The sequence below is a fragment of the Aphidius gifuensis genome, linkage group LG5 (genome assembly GCF_014905175.1).
Source record: "Aphidius gifuensis isolate YNYX2018 linkage group LG5, ASM1490517v1, whole genome shotgun sequence".
In the NCBI taxonomy this organism is placed as follows: Eukaryota; Metazoa; Arthropoda; class Insecta; order Hymenoptera; family Braconidae; genus Aphidius; species Aphidius gifuensis.
In genome coordinates this window covers 5,500,165-5,524,355 of record NC_057792.1, presented here as the reverse complement: position 1 = coordinate 5,524,355, position 24,191 = coordinate 5,500,165, and the positions used below count along the sequence as shown (strand labels likewise).

At 22.5% G+C, this 24,191-nt stretch overlaps 5 protein-coding genes across 12 annotated transcripts; 3 read left to right on the top strand and 2 right to left on the bottom strand.

Annotated features, from left to right (window-relative positions):
- The first annotated feature begins 603 nt into the window (after window positions 1-603).
- Window positions 604-2,933, top strand: LOC122857223 (RING-type E3 ubiquitin-protein ligase PPIL2). The gene is made up of 7 exons (XM_044159285.1): window positions 604-767; window positions 890-1,422; window positions 1,488-1,636; window positions 1,709-1,981; window positions 2,051-2,202; window positions 2,259-2,594; window positions 2,663-2,933. Exons 1-7 carry the CDS (start codon window positions 736-738, stop codon window positions 2,745-2,747), a joined length of 1,560 nt encoding a protein of 519 aa, XP_044015220.1. The 5' UTR covers window positions 604-735; the 3' UTR covers window positions 2,748-2,933.
- LOC122857221 (paxillin) lies at window positions 2,827-15,089 on the top strand. 7 transcript variants are annotated; one of them, XM_044159278.1, is made up of 10 exons: window positions 6,341-6,447; window positions 6,793-6,935; window positions 8,007-8,170; window positions 11,165-11,336; window positions 11,576-11,684; window positions 11,772-11,952; window positions 12,656-13,171; window positions 13,249-13,479; window positions 14,751-14,871; window positions 14,944-15,089. In XM_044159278.1, exons 2-10 carry the CDS (start codon window positions 6,842-6,844, stop codon window positions 15,087-15,089), a joined length of 1,734 nt encoding a protein of 577 aa, XP_044015213.1. In that variant the 5' UTR covers window positions 6,341-6,447; window positions 6,793-6,841. The 7 variants fall into 7 exon arrangements, with proteins under 7 accessions (XP_044015216.1, XP_044015214.1, XP_044015215.1 ...); XM_044159281.1 differs by lacking the exons at window positions 6,341-6,447; window positions 6,793-6,935 and adding an exon at window positions 2,827-3,267; XM_044159279.1 differs by lacking the exons at window positions 6,341-6,447; window positions 6,793-6,935 and adding an exon at window positions 3,872-4,532.
- Window positions 15,090-16,062: 973 nt separating this feature from the next.
- Window positions 16,063-18,078, bottom strand: LOC122857224 (X-box-binding protein 1). The gene is made up of 3 exons (XM_044159286.1): window positions 17,540-18,078; window positions 16,844-17,341; window positions 16,063-16,760 (listed from the first exon to the last, which is right to left on the bottom strand). The coding sequence occupies exons 1-3, from the start codon at window positions 17,803-17,805 to the stop codon at window positions 16,658-16,660; spliced, it is 867 nt and encodes a 288-aa protein (XP_044015221.1). The 5' UTR covers window positions 17,806-18,078; the 3' UTR covers window positions 16,063-16,657.
- A 756-nt stretch (window positions 18,079-18,834) lies between these two features.
- LOC122857219 (E3 ubiquitin-protein ligase rififylin) lies at window positions 18,835-21,540 on the top strand. 2 transcript variants are annotated; one of them, XM_044159274.1, is made up of 6 exons: window positions 18,835-19,435; window positions 19,628-19,820; window positions 19,894-19,990; window positions 20,062-20,482; window positions 20,563-20,743; window positions 20,810-21,482. In XM_044159274.1, exons 1-6 carry the CDS (start codon window positions 19,322-19,324, stop codon window positions 20,995-20,997), a joined length of 1,194 nt encoding a protein of 397 aa, XP_044015209.1. In that variant the 5' UTR covers window positions 18,835-19,321; the 3' UTR covers window positions 20,998-21,482. The 2 variants fall into 2 exon arrangements, with proteins under 2 accessions (XP_044015209.1, XP_044015210.1); XM_044159275.1 differs by having other exon boundaries at window positions 18,838-19,435; window positions 20,813-21,540.
- Window positions 21,479-22,643, bottom strand: LOC122857220 (mitochondrial import receptor subunit TOM22 homolog). The gene is made up of 3 exons (XM_044159276.1): window positions 22,399-22,643; window positions 21,945-22,050; window positions 21,479-21,858 (listed from the first exon to the last, which is right to left on the bottom strand). Exons 1-3 carry the CDS (start codon window positions 22,507-22,509, stop codon window positions 21,671-21,673), a joined length of 405 nt encoding a protein of 134 aa, XP_044015211.1. The 5' UTR covers window positions 22,510-22,643; the 3' UTR covers window positions 21,479-21,670.
- Between the last annotated feature and the right edge of the window lie 1,548 nt (window positions 22,644-24,191).

Here is a 24,191-nt window from a genome sequence, read left to right as displayed (position 1 = left end):
AGACTCGGTGGAAGCTTTATAAGACATTTTTTTTTCAACCAACAAAATGATAATTATTAGGGTTAGGTTACCATGTATTATAAAGATGACTTAAATAAACTTTAATTAATTTAATGTCATGTTAATAAATATAAATAATTGTTTGAATAATTAATTAAAGCTTGTTGAATATATAAAAAGTTAATAAAACGATATGTGTATGCTTACGTGCCTATTTTGTCAGAGTCATTTTGTCGATATCTAAACTTGCTGACATCCATTGTTTTAAAGTAAAATTAAGTAATAAAAATATACTCAAAAGATCAGCGAGAATTTGTTTATCAATAATAACACTGATAAACAATTAATTGAACACAAAAATATTGACAAAACTGAGAGAAAAAGACAACGATCCGCTCGGACGTTACGTATTGCTGCACATATAAAGAGAAACTATAATTAACCCACGCCTTCGTTAGAGGTCATTACTGTTGTACCGCCAAATTTGAATTTTAAAAAAAAATTATGCGCCACACACTCGAAATCCAAAGATGGCGTAAACATATTTTTCTTAAAATGGCGTCTTGACAATTCTCGTGACGTCACAAGTCATAATAAGATTAATAACACATGTGACAAGTCAATTTTTATTTATTATTTTAATAAACAAATACTCAAAATAATAACTATATTAATAATTAAAAATTATTTTTAATTAAATTATTATTCAGTGGATATTAACAATCATCAAGCAAGATGGGGAAACGACAGCATCAAAAAGATAAAATGTAAGTTGTCATAAAAATATTCGGTTATGTTATTTATATTTATTATTGTTTATTATTTATTATTGTTGAAAAATATAAACATATTGTAATTTAAAATAATTTATTCATTTGTTTATGTAAAGGTACTTGACCTACACCGAGTGGACAACACTTTATGGTGGTAAAAAAAGTGGTAATAATGATGATTCAGAAGAATCAACATTTCGTCGTTTACCATATGATCATTGTTGTGTTAGTCTTCAACCTTTTGAAAATCCATACTGTGATGAAAATGGTAATGTCTTTGAATATGAAGCTGTATTATTATACTTGAAACAATACAAACATAATCCAGTTACTGGTAAACCACTTGATATGAAATCATTAATTAAATTAAATTTTCATAAAAATGCACAAGATGAATATCATTGTCCAATATTATTTAAAACATTTACAAAATATTCGCATATTGTTGCTAATAAAAAAACTGGTAATGTTTATTCATGGGAGGCTGTTGAACAGCTTAATATTAAAGCAAAATTTTGGAAAGATTTAGTTAATGATGAACAATTTGTTAGAGCTGATTTAGTTACAATTCAAGATCCAACAAATGCCAGTAAATTTAATCTTTCAACATTTCATCATATTAAAAAAAATCTCAGAGTTGAAGATGAAGGTAACTATCATTTTTTTAATTTAACTTATATTAATGTATAATTAATGAATTTTGTTTTATTTTAGAAATGATTAAAGATCGTAAAAATCCAAATGCAAGATTAAAAAAAGTATCAAATGAAACAAAAGAAATATTATTAGAGCTAGAACGTGATTATAAACCAGCTGAAAAAAAAGATAAAGCACCAAAAGCATTGGCTGATAAATTTAATTCTGTAAGTATAATTAAATAATATATTAAATAATTTATAAATAATATTAATTTGTAAATGATATAATTTATATAGGCTCATTATTCAACTGGAGCAGTTGCTGCAGGTTTTACATCAACAGTTATGCCACAAGAATTAATGCACGAAGCAGCAGTTATTGAGGAAGATCTTGTTAGATATGAAAGAGTTAAAAAAAAAGGCTACGTTAGATTATTGACAAATTTTGGTATATTAAATGTTGAATTATATTGTGATGTTGTACCAAAAACTTGTGAAAATTTTATTCGTCATTGTCAGGATGGATATTATGATGGTACACATTTTCACAGATCCATCAGAAATTTTATGGTATGATACAATTTAAATTGAAAAAAAAAAGAGAATTTTAATTGATAAATTGTTTATTTTTATTTGAAGATTCAAGGTGGTGATCCAACAAATACTGGTAATGGTGGTAAATCAATTTGGAATAAACCATTTGAAGATGAAATAAAACCAAATTTAGTTCATCAAGGTAGAGGAATTCTTTCAATGGCTAATTCAGGACCAAATACAAATGGATCACAATTGTATGTATAATTAAATATAAATTTAGATAATATTGTTAATTATTTATTTTTTACAGCTTCATCACATTTAGATCATGTCGTCATCTTGATAAAAAACATACTGTATTTGGTAAAATAGTTGGTGGTCTTGAAACATTAAATGCCATGGAAAAAATTGAAGTTGATAATAAAGATCGTCCAATTGAAGATATAATTATACAAAGAGCACAAGTATTTGTTGATCCATATCAAGAAGCTGATGAACAATTGGCTAATGAAAGATCTACTGAAATTGAAAGAATTGCACAAGAACAAAAAGACATTCAGTTATCAAAAAAAAAAGATTCTGATAATACACTTAAAGTTTATAGATCTGGTGTTGGAAAATATGTTAAACCATCAACAAGTACATCGTAAGTTTTATATTAAATAAATAAATGTTTATTAAATTATTTATAATTAATATTTTTTTTTTTTTTAGATCATCTGAAGATACTTTAGAAATTCCACCTAAAAAAAAGACAAAATTAGTAAAACAATCTGTAGATAATTTTTCATCTTGGTAAAAAAAAAAATGAATAAATTTAAATAATAAAAAATAGTTAGGTAAATAATAATTAAAATAATAAAAAATAAAATAAATTTAAATGACTAATACGTTGTCATGACTCATGAATCATGATGATGAAAATGAAGTTATTTTTTCTCTTTTTTTTTGTATAAAAAAAATGTGAATAAAAATATTTTTATCCTCAATTTTTTTTATTGTGTTTAATGTTTATTTATTATTTTATATTTATATATTTTTATTATTAATTATTATTGTTATTGTTATTATTTCATTTCCGTATTAAAAATAAAAATACATCCTCCATGTTTTAATCCCGCCAGTCTGTCGGTTGCTCTCGGTCCCTCCCAGTTTGCTTGTGTGTGTCCTTCATAAATAATTGTGTTTTTTTATTTATATTTTTTTCTAATTTATCGTAAAGTTTTATCAATCAAACCAAGTGATAAGTGTCCAAGTGTATAACAAAATAAATCAACGATTATTTCAATAAAATATCATAATAATTATGGATGATCTTGGTAAGTTAAAAATAAATTTATTTCCTGTCAAACTAACCTCAAAATTTTAATAATAAAAACAATTATTATTTATTAATAATGTTTTAATAAACAATAAAGTAAATTCCTTCTTTTTAACAATCAATAAACAATCAATCGTAAATATTGACAAAACAATTCCATTTATTTACAATAATTGACACAAATATTTATTTTTCGATTTTTTTTTTTTTGTTTTTTTTTTTGTTTTGACAGTCGCAATAAAATAAAACCCGGGAATATTTAAATAATTAAAAAATAATTTTTTTATATTTTCAAAATTATCGATGACTAGTGTATCAAATCATGTTAATTTATTTGTTATTCAATTTTTTTTTTTTTGTTAAATGAATTAATTTGAAAGAGAAAAAAAAATTTACTCCAAAAATAAACAAAAAGTTTTCGAGGATTTTTAAATATTATTGTTAATATATATGAAGAAAAAAAATACTTGTTTTCTTTGACTCGTTAAACTGCTTATATATTTATGAACAAAATGAGAATAAATATTAATTAATGATATATAAAAAATGTTGAATTAATCTGCATGGATGATGAGTAGTAATCTTTTCAGTTTTGCTCACTTGTAGTATTTATTTATAACTCACACAAAAACCCAAGAACCAAGATATATCTTTGAGTTGTGTGTTCAAGAAAATATACATTAGACTGTCTTCTTCTTGTGATCTTAGTTGATGTCTAACATTATTAGTTTTATAGTGATTATTTTCATTTAAAAATAAACATTTTTTTTTTTTTCTACAACTTTTTAATACTCTCATAAAACAATTTTTTCATTATGTATTTAATTTTTTAAATGATAAATAAATCATCAAAAAATAGTTAAAAATATAGACTATAAATATTAAATTAATATTTTAAATTTTTAATTATAAATTGTCATTATTTTACATTGAACAAAAAAAAAAAGACAAAATAAATTTTAAAGTGAATAAACAATTAAATAACATTAGAAAATTTTAATTTCATTTAACATAAATTAATTATGTTTATATTAATTTATTATTTTTCATTTGGATATTCTATACAAACACAATTTTAGTAATGAAATTTTTATTATAAAAAAAAATAAAAACAAGTGTCTCATTTTAGTGATAGTTTTAGATTTTTTTTTAAATTTAATTTTGAATTTTTAAATATGGATAGAAGTATGTATGGTAAAGTACATCGTGGGGCTGTTTATCAACCCTATCGTATTACTTCAAAAAAAGCTGAAGCACCTGGATGTAAGTTCTCCAAAAAAAAACAAACAAACAAAATTAAAATAAATTTTTAACACTTAATTTTTTTAATTCTCTCCTTACTTGTTGTTTCTTTTTTTATAATCAATCAACACTTTTATTAATTAATAATAGATAAACAATAATAATCTATTAAAATACATTAAAAACTAAAAAAAAAAACAAAACATTAAAGGTCAATAAACTCAATTATTTAAAGTTGCATCATGAATGATTCGTAAATACTTATTTGTTCTATTTTTAGATGATGGATAAATTTATTTTTCTATGACATTTGTTTAAGTATTTATTTTTTTTTAACATTGGCATTGATCCACCTGTTAACATTCACACCTTTTTTATTTAAAAAAAAGGATATAAACAATGATAATAAAAATATTACTTGACAATTTTACAAAGAATTATTCATGACAATAATTAAAAAAACTTTTGTCAATTATTTTAAATTTTCTAATTTATTCCATTGTAATATTAGCAATATTTAAATACATAAAATACTTTTATTTAAATAATTAATTCATTAATAATATTAAAAATAAAAAATATAATTATTATAACTCTAAAATAAGTTGAAAGAAAAACAATTGTTTAATTTTTTTTTGTTGAATTTTAATTCTCAATTGACGTCCATTTACAGCTTCCAGGATTGGAAATTGTCGATGACGTCATGGAACTTAGTTTTAATACTCAATTGAAAAGTAAACTTGGTTTTAAACATACAGTCACTTTTGTGTTGTTCTTACAACTTGTTGAATTATTAAATTTCCACTAAAAAATTTCGAATAGTTTTACTAATTAGTGTTTTTTTTCTAACATTATTTTATAAACAAATTATCAAGTTGGAATTTATTTATTTTTTTAAATTTATTACATCAAGATTTCATGTTGTTTCTTAGTCATTATTTCATGTGTTATTTCCTGTGTCTCAATGACACTTGTGATCATAAAAAAAATTAAGAAAAACAAGTGTTTAAAATAATTTCTAAAAATTAACACTCAATATAATTTCGAATAACTAAATAGTAGTGATTTAATCATGATGATGATGCCTGGTAAGTTTAAAATTAAAAACGAAAAAAAAATACAATTTATTAAACAATAATTAGTGTCAATTTGATAATTAAAAATATATATTTAATTTAACAAAGTTGAATTGTTGATAAAGCGTGGGGTACTTGTCAAAATCCTTGATGATATAATATCCGAGGTCTAGGTCCATATAAGTAGATCCAATATATAATCTGATCATTCACGGTCCTCAACCCACACAAATAAAAAGAAAAAAACATTATCTCGACATATATTTGTTGTGTAATTATATTTTATATTTAACTCAATCATGAATTGTCTTTTTTTTTTAATTTATCAAAGACCCAACCTTCAAGACAAATTGATCGATCATAAGTCAATCAATTTTTTTTATTATATTAACAATGGAAATTATATTTTACACACAATAAATATTAAGTTGAACTGTTTATTGTCTGTTAAAAAAAAAAAAATTATAAGTTTAAAATTGCAATTTAAATATATGAAATTTTGTTTTTTAATATTTTTTTAATTTAATAATCATAAGTGTTGTTGGTTGGTTGGTGGATTTATTTTTGGTATCGTCTAGATGGTAACTAGTTCAAATGTGAATATAAAAATATATAATAATACAGATCATGCTGTACGACTGGGTTGAATATATTAACCAAAGTGAGATGTTGAATATGTGAATATAGTATTGGTATACTTACTACTTAAAAAATTTATTTAAAAACATTCAACAAATCACAAACTCTTGGGAGTTTAAATATTTATGTTAAAAGTCATCTAACTTCGTTACTATCGAGACATACTTGTACTCTTGTCAATTGTTATATTAAAAAACAATAATTATTATTTATTTCAAGTGGTGATTGTTTTTTTATAAATTTATTTTTCATTTTTTCTTTGTGTTTTATATTTGTTTATCAATAATTATTATAAATGCAATTTTCAATCATTTCAATTTTTTAACAACAGCTTTTAATTATTGTTAATTTAATTTATTATTTATTAAATTTTTATTTCGTTAATTATCTTGTAAATTTTATGTTCCAATTTACGTTTTATTTTTATACTACTTTAATTTTCTTGACCAAAAAAAAAAGCAAGAAAGTAACACACGTGCTTAAAATTAGAATAGAAAATTATTTTTTAAATAATTTATATTATTTAATAAGTAAATAATATATTGTTTAAATAAAGTGTAGAGTAGTTTTTTTTTATAGATCAACAAATAAACTGTTTATAAATAAATTATTAAAATGAATATTTCAAGAGCAACGTCACCAATTGTTCCAATCATATCAAATCGTTTAAAAACAATTCAAAAACATGAACCCTGGGAAGATCACATAAGTGAGTAAACAAAATGATAAAAATTAAAAAAAAATAATTATTTAAATATACCAAACTGTTCTTGAATAATTCACAAGACAATTTGGTTTTTTTTTTTTTAATAAATTTATTTTCATTTCTAATATGAATGAATAAACTATTGAAAAAAAAAAAAAAACAACAAGTATTCAACAAGTTCGTTGACAGGTTTGTTGTTGGACAGTTGGAATGTTTTTTTTTTTTTTAAATAATTTTTTTTATAAATCCAGTCAGGCGACTCCGGAAGAGTCGATAAGGCATCCTCGAGGTCAAATAAGTAACTTATATTTCTTCTTCTGTGGTTGCAATTCTCTGGAATTTCTCCCACCTAAAACTTGATGCAACATTTATTTTTTTAAATTAGTTTTATTATTTATTTAGTTTTCACAATATTGAGAACACACAAACCAGCCGGCTTTATATAAGCTGACAGTGAGCTTTTTTAAAAAAAGTTAATTTTAAAATAGAAAAATGTGTGTGTTATTTCCATTGATAATTAAGTGTTTTAAAAATTAAAAAATTACAATGATAATGGAAGAAAATAATAGTGAAACAGTTAATATTATTAAGAATAAAATTAATAAACAATTACTTAAAAAATTTGAAGAATCACCAGAAGTTTTGAGTCTCGGTGAGAAGTCTTAATTATTTTCTAAACAATAATATTTAGAAAATTCAAAAACAAAAACATTTATCACTGGATAATCGTTTTCTTCTTATTTTTTAATAACAAAACTATTTTTTTTTATAAATAACATATATGGTTTTAAAAAAATACAGACTATGACTTACGAATTAATTACATAAACGATAATTTGTTTTTCATTTCACAATAAATATTCTTAGAATAAAAAAAAGCGAAAAAATTTAAAAACATTCTTAAAATGCCAATAAACAAGTGTTTTTATTTATTTTATTATTATTATTTTTGTAATAATATTTTGTAATTATTATTTCGACAAACAAATTTTAATTATTATTTTTTTTTATTTACTCAATATTTAAATGTACCTTATTGTTTATTTAATTGTATTATTATTTTTTATTTTATAGATGCATTATTGGCTGATTTACAAAATACAGTATCACCAGAAAATAATCATCATGTTACAAATAATCCAACACCTGGTTATGGATCATTAAATGGAGCAAGAAATCATGGATCAAATGTTTACCGCTCTTATGAAAATCATACATCACCCTTGCCACCACAATCGGTAAGTCAGAAATGAAAAATTAATTTTCCTAATACTAAGTACTTAATAAACTCTTTAAAAATGCTATTTTAAAATTTATTACATCAAAAATATAATATTCCAAGTATTTTTTTTCTTTTGAAAAAAAAAATTAATATTCTACAATCAGTCGGTAAAAAAGTTGATTATTATAATTTTTAAAAAGCTCAAATATCAACTTGCAAGCTCAATAGATGTCTCTATCAATAAATAAAAGCTTCCAAATATTTTTAAAGCTCAAAAAAAAAATACTTTTACTTGTAAATATTTTTAGTTTTTTTGAATTTGAAATTTTTGCATTTTAATTAAAACAAATTAATATTTATTGATTTAAGTTTAGATAATTTATTGTCATTGATAAATTATTAATTGTTAATATTAAAAATATATTTATATATTGAAAAATTAAATATAAAAATGAGCGTTAATAATTTTGTTAATAAATTGCATAAATAAAATTGGCAAGTAAATTATTATGTTAACTTAAAATATGCATAAGTAAAAATATAAAAAATAATATTTAAAAAAAAATGATTACATGTATTGTGTATGTATAGTTAGTTTAAGTTGATGATTGATCATTTGCATTTGTATATTGTAATTTGGTAAAAACAAGATGTGGCTTTGTTGGTTGATGACGCAAATCAATTTTCAATTGACGTCTATTCGTCTCCAAAAAAAAAAAAATTATTTTAAATGTTTTTTTAAATTCTGTTTAATATTGTTTTATTTAAGTTTTTTTTTTTTTAATTTAAAACCTTTTTTTTTTTGCTATTTAAAATCTTTTTTTATGTCTATTTATTTTATTTTTATTATTTATATTTTATCTTTGAACGAGGCTGTAAAATGACCTTCTCAATTTTCTGTAAATTTAAATATAGAATTTTTTTTTTTTTTCTTAATTTTTGTTTTAAATTATTTTGGAAAAATTTATTGTAAAATTTTTTTTTTTCAATACAGTTAATAGTGGTTTTTATGTGTATGTACATTTATAGAATATTTTCTTGTATTGATCCGTTATTTCTACAAAAGACACCTGCTTGTTTCTCAAAACTTGCATACACCATTGATTTTCTTTGTTTTTTTTTTTTTTCATTCGACGCATCGAGGAATAAGCTAATAAATTATTTATTGTTGAAACTTTTATAGTACCTGTTCGCTGGCATTGTCTTTTTTTTTTAAACTTTAAAATGAAGGGAAAAAATAATATAATAGAATGAATAAAGTTTACCTAGTAGAAAATTATAAATGACAATATTTTTTAAACACAAATTTTCCACTCAAATCGTCTTACCATAAAATATTCCTGATAAATAATTCCCCCGAAATACATCATGAAGCATGTATTAGTATAGAAATAATAAGTTATTTAAAAATTAAAATAAATCATTATAAAAATAATAAAAGCATAGTAACATATTGACATAATGATTTAATGATTATTTTGAATTTTTAAAAAATTATGACAACAGTATATCATACGATAAATAAATAAATATTTCATTTAAAAATTTATTTATTTATTTAAAATTTACTTTAATCATATATCTTTGATAAATTCAAAATTAATTAGTTTAAAAATTTATTAATTAGTCATTTTATTGTAATGACACAATGTTATTATTATTTCAAATTTAATTTTTTTTTTTCATATTAATCTTTCAAATATTGTATGAAATGTTTATTTATTTTTATTTATTATTATAGATTATTATCAAGATTATTATTATCGCATCATATACCTTGGATAAATTTTTTAATTAATTTTATTTTCATTAAATTACAAATATCACACGAAGAAAAACAGCTTAAAGCAAAAATACATCTAAAATTATTTTTTTAGTACCTCATAAAATTGATTATTTATTCATCTTTATTATTATTTAATGCTGCAAAATTTTAAAAGCTTTTCAACATTTTAATATTGTTGAATAAAAAATAAACAATAAATTTTATTTAAAATTATAATTTTTTATATTTATTATTTCGAAATTTTTTTATAAAAATAAATTTCGATTGAATATTAACTTTTGAAATAAATTTATAAAAAAAAATTCGTGTGCAAAAAATATATACTTTTTTCCAACAAAATTTATGAATAATTTAAAAAAGCATTATCAATTTATTATTTAAATTAATTCTTATATTTTATAAATATTTAAAATCATCATTATATTTATATTATAATTGCGTTGTCAATTGATGCAACACATGTGTATGTCATGTAACGAACAAAAAAATAAAATTTGTTTATAAATCATTTTAATATTTGGCAAAATATTTGTTGAAAATAACAGGGTCAATTACATTTTTGACTTGATGTTTTTTATTATTACTGTCTTGGACAATTTATCCAAGTCTCATTTGAACGTTTAATATTATTTTTAGTCTCAATGCATTTATTTAATATTCCAATTTAATTACTCATCAAAACATCCAATCAAAAAAAAGTCATATAAACCCAAAAATTTATTCTAGGTCAAATTATTTGTTTGCTTTTTGTTTTTAAATATTTATTAATCAATTTGATTTAGTTTTTATATACTGACCCATTTTTTTTTAACTATCTAATCTTCCCCAATAAATTTTCATCTGAAAAAATAAATAAAAAAAATTATTTTTTCCACTATTTCAGCTCATTTCTCTGTTATTATTTGAATATACATATATATATTTTTTTTTATTGATAAATTGAAAAGTCAAAATATAAAAAATCTCTCTGACATCATCATTATACACGAATACAAAATACAAATTCGTCTTTGGCACACGACACTACACTACTAAAAATTTTCCCATGCCAGTAAAAACAAAATTTAAACACTTGTTATTCATTCTTTCATAATTCTTTAAAAAAAAAAAAAAAATTGCTACATAAATTACAAATGAAAAAATAAATCTCTATTTTGTTTAGATTCTTTTTTTTTTTTATATAATTACTTTGTATAAATTTTATTTAATTTTTTTTTTATTTAGCCAACTTATCAAAACAGAGAAGTTATTGAAGAATCTGTAAAGCTAAATAGTTTGCCTTATCAATCATCTGGTAAAATGCCATCATTGAATAATAATTTATCTGAGCTCGATACATTGCTTCAAGATTTAAGTAATGCAAGATATAATTCACAATTTCAAGATCGTTCTGGTGGTGAGTTTTTAAAATAATTAAATTATCATTATATTATTTATAATAAAATTATTCGCCAGTAAAAGTTGATTGAAATATTGGAATATTGCCAATAAATATTGCAAAAAATATATCTATTTTTAAATGGTTAACAAAAAATAAATTTCATTTTAGAAAAAAATGATTTTACTGATTTTTTTTTTTTTGTTGTTTCTTTGTTAATATTATATCTATAAGTTTTGATTGTTAATTAACTCAAGATTTGAGAGGATCAACAAGTCCAACAATGAGATCAGCAAGTAGTTTGTCAACATCACGACCTACTGTTGATTATTTACTTGAAGAATTGAGTACAGCAGTGCCAAATGGGTAAAGAAAATATTACAATATTTTTAATAAATAAATAAACAATAGATAAATTATATTAAAATATTTAATGCAAATATATTTCAACAGAGAATATACAAATGATGGAAGAGTTAAAGTTACAATACAAGAAACATCAACTGAAGTTCAGCCAATTTATGAAGGTTTTCCAAATCATGGTTCACTTAATAGAAGCTTTACAAATGGTCATACTGCATCAAATGCAACAAAAGAACTTGATGATCTTATGGCATCATTATCAGAATTCAAGGTAATTAAAAGAGTACATTAGTAATCTGTTGATAGTACATTAGTAAAAGTTGATTAATTTAATTGTAAAACTATAAAATATATAATTTTATTTTGTCTTATTTTGCATCTTAATAATTCATGCAGTTTGTCATAACCATTTGTTTTTTTTTCATTTTATACAATGTACAAAATTGAATCAAGTTATATACTTCCTTAAAAATACTAGATTAATTTTATTATTAATTCGACAAAATAAGGAATAATTTTTTAAATAATAAAATAACCACATGTCCCACTTGATTTAAAATACAATTTTGATATTTAAAAACGTCTGTCTGCCCATTCTTGGCTGGCCAAGTTACTAAAATAACTTGCATCAGTACCACAAATTAAACCCCCTCAATATAACAAAATCCTAAGAATCATCATCACCAATGTCATCTTTCTCTTTTCCTCATTTTCATGTTTATTCTTGATTTAAATAATGTAGTGGGGATTTTTAGTAGTTTGATTTTTATATATTTATTTATTTTTTCAAAAAAATTTATCTTTGATCATGAGAGTTTAGTTCAGTCAGTCTTGGAAGCTCACTGAGACAAGAAAGGTTTAGTTAAATATTAATTATAAATTATCGAAATAAAACTATTACAAATAATTTTAATTGAAAAATATAATTTAAAAATAATTATTATTGTTTATTTAATTGTTTTTTTTTTTTTTAGATAAACGGTAGTACTCATCAACATCAAACAGTTACTGATTCACCATATGCAAAACCAAATAAAGCAACAAAAAGTATACCAAGTCCATTACCTGGTGAATTATTATTATCATCATCACCATCAAATACAACAACATCACAACAACAATCTAAAATTCATATAACTGAAACACAAACATCACATAATTATCAACCACAAAAAGGTGAAAGTAGTAATATTATATTTAAACAAAATCAATTGGATTCTATGCTTGGTAATTTACAAGCAGACATGAGTAGACAAGGTGTTAATACAACACAAAAAGGTTGTTGTAGTGCATGTGAAAAACCAATTGTTGGACAAGTTATAACAGCACTTGGTAAAACATGGCATCCAGAACATTTTACATGTACACATTGTCGTGAAGAACTTGGTACAAGAAATTTTTTTGAACGTGAAGGACATCCATATTGTGAAACTGATTATCATAATTTATTTTCACCAAGATGTGCTTATTGTAATGGACCAATACTTGATGTAAAATTATATTTTATATTTTATTTATTATTTATAAATATATTTGTTTATTAATTTCATTATTTTATCTTTTGCAGAAATGTGTTACTGCATTGGAAAAAACATGGCATACTGAGCATTTTTTCTGTGCTCAATGTGGAAAACAATTTGGTGAAGAAGGCTTTCATGAACGTGATGGAAAACCATATTGTCGAGATGATTATTTTGATATGTTTGCACCAAAATGTGGTGGATGTAATCGTGCTATTATGGAAAATTATATATCTGCATTAAACAGTCAATGGCATCCTGATTGTTTTGTTTGCAGGGTATAAATATTTATTATTTATTTATTTAATTATATATTTTTTTATTACAGGATATTAATTGAGTCATTTGTTGTGTCAAAATTTTACTTGATCTTTTCAAGTATATTTATTATTTTTGTGTTTTTCATTGATGTTTATTTTAGGATTGCAAGAATCCAGTGTCTGGAAAGTCTTTTTATGCAATGGAGGGCAAACCAGTCTGTCAAAAATGCGTTGGTGTTGATGATGATGACGATGAAGGAGAAGAAGAAGCTACAGAAGCATAATTTTTATTTTTAAATATTTTCAAGTTAAAAAGAAGAAAAATATCAACATTTGATAAGAAAAATTTTAATCAGTCTCTCTGTCATCTTGTCCTGTATGCCCCCCAGCTCCAATAATGTGGAGCAAACCCTCAGCAATTTAAAAAAAAATTTAAATATAAAAAAACAAAAAATTTAAAAACAAAAATCTCTTCGATGACAGATTGATGACTAGAAATTTTTTTTTAAATGTTTTAAAATTATAAAAAAATTTTTTCAAACACTTGATGATAATACACACGAGCCAAATATTATTTACAATTATTATTATTCTCATAAAATAAAATTTCATTTTTTATAGAAAAAATGATAAAACATTTTTTTTTTTTGCGTAGAAATAACTATTAATTCCTATTAATGATTATGTAATTTAATAACAATAAAACGTATGGAAATAAAAAAAAAAAAAACAAAAAAAAAACAAAAAAAACAACAACACAAAAATACAGTTAGGAAAAAGTGCATGAATTAAATTCTTGCACTTGATTTTTGTTTATTTTTTTTTTCAAATATTTTTTGTTTTTTTTTTTATTGTAAGTGCAGGGGGGTGGCTGGGGGGTAAAGGGCCATGACCTTTTGTCGAGGGCAAGGATATTGTGTGTATTGTCAAAAAGTATTTGTATTTAATTTTTTTTTAATCAATACTTTCTATCATTTAATTTTGAATATTTAATTTCTTCGATCTGTTGACTCATTTAATGAAATTTGAGTTCAGATTTGATGAATGTATTAATTTATTTAAAATTTATAATTTTTATTTCAAGGTTTTTACAGATTATGCTGAATCAAATTGGATATTTGCCAGTAATTTTTTGACTTTATTTATCTTGTATTAACATGATATTTAAGATGTTGAAAATATCACAACACATGTTGTGAAAATATATTTTCAAAATATATAATTTCAAAGCTGTTAAAATTTATTTAATTTATTATATTAATTTATTTATATATTATTTTTGTTTTTAGGATTGTCGACAAAAATTTCAAGGTGGCTCATTTTTTGATCACGAAGGTTTGCCTTATTGTGAGACTCATTATCATGCAAAACGTGGTTCACTTTGTGCTGGATGTCATAAGCCAATAACTGGTAAATTAAATAATAAATTAAATAATAAAATAAAAAATGCTTGTTTTATAAATTTTATTTATTTATTTTTAGGTCGTTGTATAACAGCAATGTTTCGTAAATTTCATCCAGAACATTTTGTTTGTGCTTTTTGCTTGAAACAATTAAACAAGGGAACATTCAAAGAACAAAATGATAAACCATACTGTCACGGTTGTTTTGAAAAATTATTTGGCTAGATAATTTTAAACAATATTAAAAGAAAAAAAAAATATTATAACACTAAAAAAAGAAAGTATATTTTTATTTTATAATTTAAAAAAATAAAACAAAAACAATTCATTGTGGTTAATTATTTAATTATAACCACAAGTAAATCGTTTTGTTTTTTTTTTTTTTTTATTCTAATTTTAGCCTTATAGAAAATTTTATTCAAATGCTTGTTTTAATTAATCAATGGTCTTCCTAAAATTGGAAGAAATAAAACTCGAAAAAAAAGAGAAAAAATCTATTAACAATTTTTTTTTCTTTTATCAGCTACTAGTTGAAGTAATATTTTTTTTTATTATTAATATTTTAATGATCAAAAATAGCGCACATAATTTGTTATAAAAATATTTAATGTACAAATTGATAAAACAACTTTGTCAAATTAATATTAAAAAATCTTTAAATCTTTTGAAAAATAAAAAATAATGTTCAATAAATAGTTTGAAAAATCTTATTAATACAGTATTAATAATTAATCACAAATAATCAATTAATTAATAGCCAAATGTTGAAAAAAAAATAGGGAATAAATAAACAACAATTTTAATGAAATTTTTTTGTTTTACTTTGTGACAAAATCAGACTCCAGTATCATTTATTTTTCACAATATACAACAAAAGCTAATACAATTATTAGAATCGCTTAATAAATAACGAATTATGAATATTAAATAAATTATTATATCGATTGTTATACAATTATTATCTTATGATGAGGCCTATGCTTAAATAATTGATTTGCTAAATCAATATTATGTAAACTAGTTTACACGGCTCAATGACAAAACAATATTACAATAATAATAATAATAAATTTGAATATAAAAAATATATCTAAACTGGTTTTATGTACAATTACCACAATATAAATTGTAATAATAAATAAAAATAATAATTAAAAAGTCCAAATTATCTTTAAAATAATTGAGTCTTTTTTTAAAAAAATTCCAGATCATATAAATGATAATTAAATGTTTATAATTATCCAAAGACAAATGGACACTTATTTATCAAACTAAACTTGGAAATAATTCATAAGGAATGTCAGCAAGTTCATCACAACAATTTGTAGTATATTTATCAATATTTAATGAATCATGTGATTCATATCCATAATCAGATAAATTTGAATCATTTTGTTTTGTAAAATTTATTAAATCTGAATCATCTGAGTTTATACTTGATGGTGATAAAGAATCAGTAAATGTATATGCTGGTGAATTTTTAATACTGTCATTATTAAGATGGCTATTTTTTAATAAATCATCATCTTGTATTATTTCATTTACTTCAATGCTATTAATATTATCACCATCATTTTGACATAATATTGTTATGCAATTTGTTGCCTCATCATAAGTACCATAAACTGTATCACACAAGTTATTTTTAGCTGTTTTATTTTCTTTTTTAATGTTAATATCAAACGATCCTTCTGTATCATTATTATTTAATTGTATTGTTTGTTGATCTAATATATCATCTGATAATATTGGTACAATACATGGAGCTAATGATGAATAATCATTTATATTATTTATGCTTTTACTGATTCTACTGGTGTCCACATTTTTTGATGACGTCCCCACCATTCTTTCTGTATCGTCAGATTTTTCAATGGTATTTTCTGTAACTGGGGTCTGAAACAATATAAAAAAAAGGAACAAAGATTATTATCATTGAATAATTAATTTTTTTTAAAGGTAATAATAATGATAATTACCTGTTCATTAGATTGATTAGTATTTGCTTGAATTTGGGCTGTAACTTCTCGCAAAAGATCTTCTGCAAATTCATCGAGTTCATTGATATTTGTTCCTTGTAAATGTTCAAGGATTTCGTCGAAAGGAAATAAAGTATCATTATCTTGATTATTAATTTTGCATTTGGTGTCATCAATGATGCCATTTGTATTGCTCCACCCTGCGGCAGAGGGTTAATTGGGGATACAGCTGATCCCAGTGAGGTAGCATTACAATTGACATTATCATGACATTTTTTACAATAATTATTATCAATTTTATTTTTATTTATTTCACATTCTTTACGTAGCTTTAATGTTTCAGCCATTAATGTATCATTTTGACTTCTTAATAATGAACATTCTTCAGTTAACATATCATTACTTTCTTTTAATGCACGTACTGTGTCTTCAAGTTCATCTAATTTTGCTTTTTTACGATCACGTGATGTTTGTGCAGCAACACGATTTTTTAATTTTCTAAAAAATATCAAATTAATATTTATAATTAGTTTTATAAAATTATAATTATATTATTTATTTATATAATAATTTCTAACAATTAATAGTAATAATGGAGTAAATTTTCTAGAACTTTTTTTCATAGAAATTTAACTGAATTTTACTTGTTAATAATTATTCATAGTAAAATTAATTAATTAATTAATTATTACTTACTTTCGTTGTAATTTTTCTTCCCATGTTAAATGATCAAGCCTCCTTTTTTTTCCTTTACTCCAACCATCTTGTTTAACGTCATCATTATCAGTATATTCCATATCATCATATTCTGGCTCCATTTTAACTCCAATATTTTGTAATTGTTGTTGTTTAAAATTATTATTATTATTTAATAATGATGTTAAATTAAAATCAGCACCAACAATTGTTGATTTTTGCATGCCTTTAGGCAATGTTATGATGACACTTCTCATTGAACTCATTATAGGCCATCAAAATAAAACAAAAATAAAATAAAAAATTCACAATATGGTTATAAATATTTAAATAAATAACCAATAAATACAATTATTAAATTATTAATAAACTTTTAATAACTATTGTTAATTTATTTGTTGAAAAATTTTGTTGTTCACTTAATGAAAACCAACGATAAAATGAATCTTGGTCATCACGTTTTTACATTCAACTTTTTTCTTCATTTCGATTTCCTTACTTGATGAAATTTCTGATGTAACTGACAATACTATTTACATGACTCAACCGAGTGGGGGTATTGTTACATACGTCAATAAAAAAATTACGAATTTCTATTGGTTAAAATTTTTAAACAACGATGTGGTTTAACGTGATTGGTCGACCGAAATTTAGAATGTCGTCATGACGACATTTTTTTATCAACAATAGGCTTATCATTTATTCATGACCTGTTGATCGAACAACTCCCACTATTTTATATTATTATTATTTTTTACATTATTCCATAATTTTTTATGTTTATCATTATTCAATATTTGTTATTAGATTTTTTTTTTTTATAACCAGGAAGATTTATTAACAATCAAAGTCAAGTGCAATAACCTCAGATTTATCATTGAGAAATTATTTACATCTATGTAAATTAATTGTTAAATTTATTTATAAAAAATTACTACAATTAATAATTGATGTAATAATTATAAAACTTTAATTATTGATTAAAAAATTATTTATTTATTTATTTATTTTTTAGTCATAGTCATTTTTTAGATACAAAAATTTTTATTTTGTTTTTCTACAAAAGATATGGCTATTATCAATTGGGATTTTTTTTTAAATATTTAAATTATCTATTTAAAGATAATAATTGTCATGGGTTTTTTCTATTGCAAAACAAAAAATTATCATTAAAACTCTATATTTAATTTTAAATAAATTACCAACCGAAAAAAAAAAGTTTTAAAATTTTATTAATATAATAATAATAATTTGTAAATGTACGTCATCAGCTGGTTTTTACTATCAGTATTTTCCCCTTCTTAATCATCAATTTTATCGATAAGAAACAAAAAAAAAAAAACCAGAAGCACAAACTCATCAGTCATCATAAACAATAAAAATATAATAAATAAAATAAATATATATATATAATAAAATTAACATTTAAAAAGAAACAACGTAGAAGATGACATAATCACTTAAAATAAATTCGAATTACAAAATTATATATATTACCACAACTTCCATTATAATTAATAATTAATAATAACATATTGTTTAATAAATAAATTAAACAAAAATATATCCCCTCTTCTCCATAAAGTGTTATTTCCTTTTTTTTTTTTTTTAATATACTTAGCAAAAAGAAAAACAACAAACTTGACAGTTTTTTTTGTTAATACTATCGTGATTGTTGTTGAAAAAAATAATAAATAATAAATTAAATATTGGTGATATTTATAATACATTCCATTTTTTTTTGGTATTATATATTAATTAATTATTTAAATAATTATCCGAATGGATAACGAGTTAACCTACAAAGCAATTCTTCATAGTATTATTCCAAACAAATTGTTTGACGATATGGCTTGTGAATCTTGTTCAACTAAATTCACATTATTTAAAAGAAAAGTAAGTTATTCATTTGTTTATTATTAAAATAAACAATAAATATTAATTATATATTTTTTTTTAATATTTATTTAATTCATAAAGTATTTTTATATTTTTTCTAAAAATTATTCATCATTTTTTCTTATAATTGTTTATTAAAATTATTTGTTAAATAATTAAAATAATAATTTTTGTATTTTATTATTTTAGAAACAATGTAAAGACTGTTTAAGATATTATTGTGCTGATTGTGTTATACGACGTGGTGATAGAGTATTGAGTTGTGACAATTGTAGTATGTTATCAAGAAGACCACTTATTAAATCACAAGTATTAAAAATGAAAACAAAAGATCTTAAACAATATCTTATTGCAAAAAAAGTATCACTAAGTGGCTGTGTAGGTGAGTCATTTAAAATTTAATTACCAATTGATTAATAATTTAATAATATTTATTTTGTTTATTATTCATTTAGAAAAAGAAGATTTAGTTAATATTTTAATGCAATATGCAAATTATGGTGAACCAGTTGTAAATAATGAACGTCAAGAACCAAATATAAATACTCAACAGTAAGTAAATGAACAATATAAATAAACAAACATATTTTAAATATTAATTTAATATTTTTTTTTCCATTAAGAACTACAAATAGACCAAATATAAATGAAAATAATACATCACCAAGAACACAAAGTCCATTAATTATACCTCCATCAACACCACCACCAACACCACCAACAGCACCACCAACAAATCCAATAGTCATTGAAGAAGTTATTGAAAGTTCAGAAAGGGAAATACCATCACCAGAACTACATGAAACATCAGATGAGGGTTTCATGATTGTTGAATTGCCTGATGAAGATCCAACAATTACCACAACAACGACAACAACAGCAGAGTCATCATCAGAAATAACAACAACAAATAATCATAATGATCCAGAACCAGTGATAACTGAACAAACTAACGAATCAGATACTGAAATTTCAAATAATAATTTACCTAATGATTCTAATGAAGCCAGATTATCAACACCAATTGTTACAGAAATTCCAGTAGTTAGTTTTGATTATAAAATTTCTTATTTCTATTTAAAAATAATCCTCTATATTTTAATAATAATTATTTTTTGTTTTAGATAACTGGTAATGTTAAATTAACAAATATTGCTGAACGTTCACATTTGGATTATTTAAATATTAAACAATTGAAAGATTTATTGAGAACAAATAGAGTTGATTATCGTGGCTGTGTTGAACGATCTGAATTATTAGATAGAGCTGGAAGACTATGGGATGATCATAAATCATCAAGAGATGGTAATTAATTTTTTTTTCTTTTGTTAATTGTTAACATTATTAACTGTTTACATTTTTTATTTTAAGCAGAAGCAACTTTTGTTGAGACACAGACAGATGATGGGCTTTGTAAAATATGCTGGGATTCACCAATTGAATGTGTTATTTTGGAATGTGGACATATGGCTTGTTGTATTGAGTGTGGCAAACAAATGAATGAATGTCCAATTTGTCGTCAATATGTCGTTAGAGTTGTTAGATTTTTTAAAGCGTAGATTTATTTAGTCAAATTAAAAATTGCAATATCACGAAATATTTTTTTATTAAAATTATTATTTCGTTTTTTTTCAAAGCTATATTGTTCAATGAATTAATTTTTCTTTTCTGTTAATTATTCATTGAGGGTTTAATAAATTTAAAATATAAAATATATAAATCGAAAAATAAAATTTTAAAGTTCAGATTGATAATAAATATAGATATTTTTCTTTAAAATTTTTTTTTTAAATTTTGAAAAGTATTAAATCGAAATGTAGATATTTCAAATGAAAATATAAAATTTAAAAAAAGACAAATTTAAAGAATACATTCGAAATATATGTGTATATATTTTTATTGATTAAAAAAAATGTAAAATTATATCGAATTTATTTATAGTAAATAAAAAAATAAGAAAGAAAATTCGAAAAAAATAAATAAAATAAGTGATTTAATTTAAAAGGTCAAACAAATAGTTATAGAAATAAAAAATCATAATTTTATCTATTTTTAATTATTTATTATTTATTCATTTTTAATTAAATAATAACAACAAAAAATTTATGTATTTAAAAAATGCAGTTTGTTCTTTTCCTTCTATTTGTTAATATTTTATGAAAATTAATTTCTTTTTTTTGTAGAAACAAGTTGTTGATATTAGTTATTTTATATCAAATTGTTTTTATTAATTTATCGTGGTACTGGTGGTGCCATTGCCATTCCTGTTCCTACACGTGAACCCAATAGTACTTGTTTTTGATGAAGACGTTGTGCTTCTTCCATTTGTGATCTTTCAACTTCAAATAATATTGGTGCAAATAATATTGCTGATGAACTGAACATAATCCATGTTGCAGAGCAAGAAAATGAATAGAAACCTTTAAAATAAAAGAAAGAAAAAATTAGATTACAAAATCATTCATTTATCATTTAATTGTTTAATTAATTTTAATTTATTAATTACTTTTTAATCCTGATGTCAATCCTGTACCCAAATTCCAAACAACTCTTCTTACATCTTCAGGGAACATCTCTGTGAGACCAAGAAGTCTCTCAGCAATAGTTTCATCCTATTAATTTAAAAATAAATTAATTAATTAATCAATTTTAATATTTATTAATAATAACATAAATATATTGTTTTTAATTAAACAAAAACAAAGAAAATTATTAACTTCTCATTTCATTTATAAATTAAGCTTTGATATATTATTAGACATTAAAATAAATTGTTAAAAAAATTAATAAAAATTGGTGTAAATCAATTTTAAGGTTATGTTATAAATTATAAATAATTTTGAATGAAAAATTAATTTTTTCATTCGACCGATTGTTATATAACATATGTTATTATTATATATTGATTTATTGGCAATTGTATTTGTATAATTTAATTGAATTATAATAATTGTAATTACCTCTTCATCTTCCTCATCATCAGGGAGGATAGATTTAATTTCTGGTGAATGAATGTCACTGCTGCCCATTCCACTGTCTTCTTGAACATCAATTTCTTCAATGGTTGCCATTAACAACGATTATTTATTAATTATTTATGTGTTTAATTAATTATTATTTATATAGATGTTCAATTATTTTTATATATATTTCGTTGCACTGATCTGCACTTTGACTTTTTTTTTCTGTCTTTTTTTTTTGTTCTCTTCGATCGGCGTGTAAAAACGCATGTATTTTTTTTTTTTTTTAGTTAAAGGTTCATTTCTAAGTAACGACATGTGTGATTATTTGAATAACAAGCAGGAACGACATCGGACTACGAAATGGGTAAAAAAAGGATGTATTTTTTAATTGCATCAAATAAGTTGTCAATTACGTTTTTTATATTTAAATTTAGGTATATTAGGTGATTATAATTGAATTTGGAGATATAACTCTTTCAATTTTTATATTTGCGGTGTAATTTTTCGGAAAAAAATGAGCAGAGAGGTATTTTTAAAAATATCAAATACCTCTTAGCTCATTCTATGTTCCTGATACTCGAAATTTTTTTTTTTCTATCAAATTTCAAAAAATTTGTGATAAAAAAAAATTTTTAATTATCAGGAACATAGAATGAGCGAGGAGGTATTTTCAAAAATATCGAATACCTCTTTGCTCATTCTATGATCCTGATACTCAAAAAATTTTTTTTTCTATCAAATTTCAAAAAATTTGTGAAAAAAAAAATATTCGAGTATCAGGAACATAGAATGAGCAAGAAGGTATTTTCAAAAATATCAAATACCTCTTTACTTATTTTATATTCCTGATACTCGAAAATTTTTTTTTTCATAAACTTTTTAAAATTTAATTAAAAAAAAAATTTTTGAGTATCAGGAGCATAGAATGAGCAAGGAGGTATTTTCAAAAATATCGACTACCTCTTTGCTCATTCTATATCCCAAAAAATATAATAGATGGCGCTGAACTTGTTAACTCAAAAAATACTTTTTTGCCTGTTCTATACTCCTGATAAAACAGCCCTCTCCTATCTATGATATTTCAATGTGTTTACCCTATAGTTCCTAAGAAAAATAATAGATGGCGCTGAACTTGTTAACTTAAAAAATACCTTTTTTCCTGTTCTACAACCCTGATAAAACAGCCCTCTCCTATCTATGATATTTCAATGTGTTTACTCTATAGTTCCTAAGAAAAATAATAGATGGCGCTGAACTTGTTAACTCAGAAAATACCTCTTTTCCTGTTCTATAACCCTGATAAAACAGCCTTCCTCTATCTATAATATTTCAATGTGTTTACTTTGTAGTTTCTAAGAAAAATAATAGATGGCGCAGAACTTGTTAAATTAAAAAATACCTCTTTTCCTGTTCTACAACCCTGATAAAACAGCCCTCCTCTATCTATAATATTTCAATGTGTTTACTCTATAGTTCCTGAAAAAAATAATAGATGGCGATAAACTTGTTAACTCAAAAAATACCTCTTTTCCTGTTCTACAACCCTGATAAAACAGCACTCTCCTATCTATGATATTTCAATGTGTTTCCTTTATAGTTTCTAAGAAAAATAATAGATGGCGCTGAACTTGTTAACTTAAAAAATACCTCTTTTCCTGTTCTACAACCCTGATAAAACAGCCCTCCTCTATCTATAATATTTTAATGTGTTTACCCTATAGTTCCTGAAAAAAATAATAGATGGCGCTAAACTTGTTAACTGAAAAAATACCTCTTTTCCTGTTCTACAA

Excerpts from the sequence above, each read along its gene's own strand:
- LOC122857221 (XM_044159277.1), top strand. The coding sequence starts at position 7,479 with ATGATAATGGAAGAAAATAATAGTGAAACAGTTAATATTATTAAGAAT. Across the intron at positions 11,685-11,771 it reads AGTACAGCAGTGCCAAATGG|AGAATATACAAATGATGGAA; the intron begins GTAAAGAAAATA and ends ATATTTCAACAG. Across the intron at positions 14,872-14,943 it reads ATGTCATAAGCCAATAACTG|GTCGTTGTATAACAGCAATG; the intron begins GTAAATTAAATA and ends ATTTATTTTTAG.
- LOC122857219 (XM_044159274.1), top strand. The coding sequence starts at position 19,322 with ATGGATAACGAGTTAACCTACAAAGCAATTCTTCATAGTATTATTCCA. Across the intron at positions 19,991-20,061 it reads CCAAATATAAATACTCAACA|AACTACAAATAGACCAAATA; the intron begins GTAAGTAAATGA and ends TTTTCCATTAAG. Across the intron at positions 20,483-20,562 it reads TTGTTACAGAAATTCCAGTA|ATAACTGGTAATGTTAAATT; the intron begins GTTAGTTTTGAT and ends TTTTTGTTTTAG.
- LOC122857224 (XM_044159286.1), bottom strand. The coding sequence starts at position 17,805 with ATGAGTTCAATGAGAAGTGTCATCATAACATTGCCTAAAGGCATGCAA. Across the intron at positions 17,342-17,539 it reads GAAGAAAAATTACAACGAAA|AAAATTAAAAAATCGTGTTG; the intron begins GTAAGTAATAAT and ends GATATTTTTTAG. Across the intron at positions 16,761-16,843 it reads CTAATCAATCTAATGAACAG|ACCCCAGTTACAGAAAATAC; the intron begins GTAATTATCATT and ends ATATTGTTTCAG.
- LOC122857220 (XM_044159276.1), bottom strand. The coding sequence starts at position 22,509 with ATGGCAACCATTGAAGAAATTGATGTTCAAGAAGACAGTGGAATGGGC. Across the intron at positions 22,051-22,398 it reads ATGATGAGGAAGATGAAGAG|GATGAAACTATTGCTGAGAG; the intron begins GTAATTACAATT and ends TTAAATTAATAG. Across the intron at positions 21,859-21,944 it reads ATTGACATCAGGATTAAAAA|GTTTCTATTCATTTTCTTGC; the intron begins GTAATTAATAAA and ends TTTATTTTAAAG.
- LOC122857223 (XM_044159285.1), top strand. The coding sequence starts at position 736 with ATGGGGAAACGACAGCATCAAAAAGATAAAAT. Across the intron at positions 1,637-1,708 it reads TGGCTGATAAATTTAATTCT|GCTCATTATTCAACTGGAGC; the intron begins GTAAGTATAATT and ends TAATTTATATAG. Across the intron at positions 2,595-2,662 it reads AAACCATCAACAAGTACATC|ATCATCTGAAGATACTTTAG; the intron begins GTAAGTTTTATA and ends TTTTTTTTTTAG.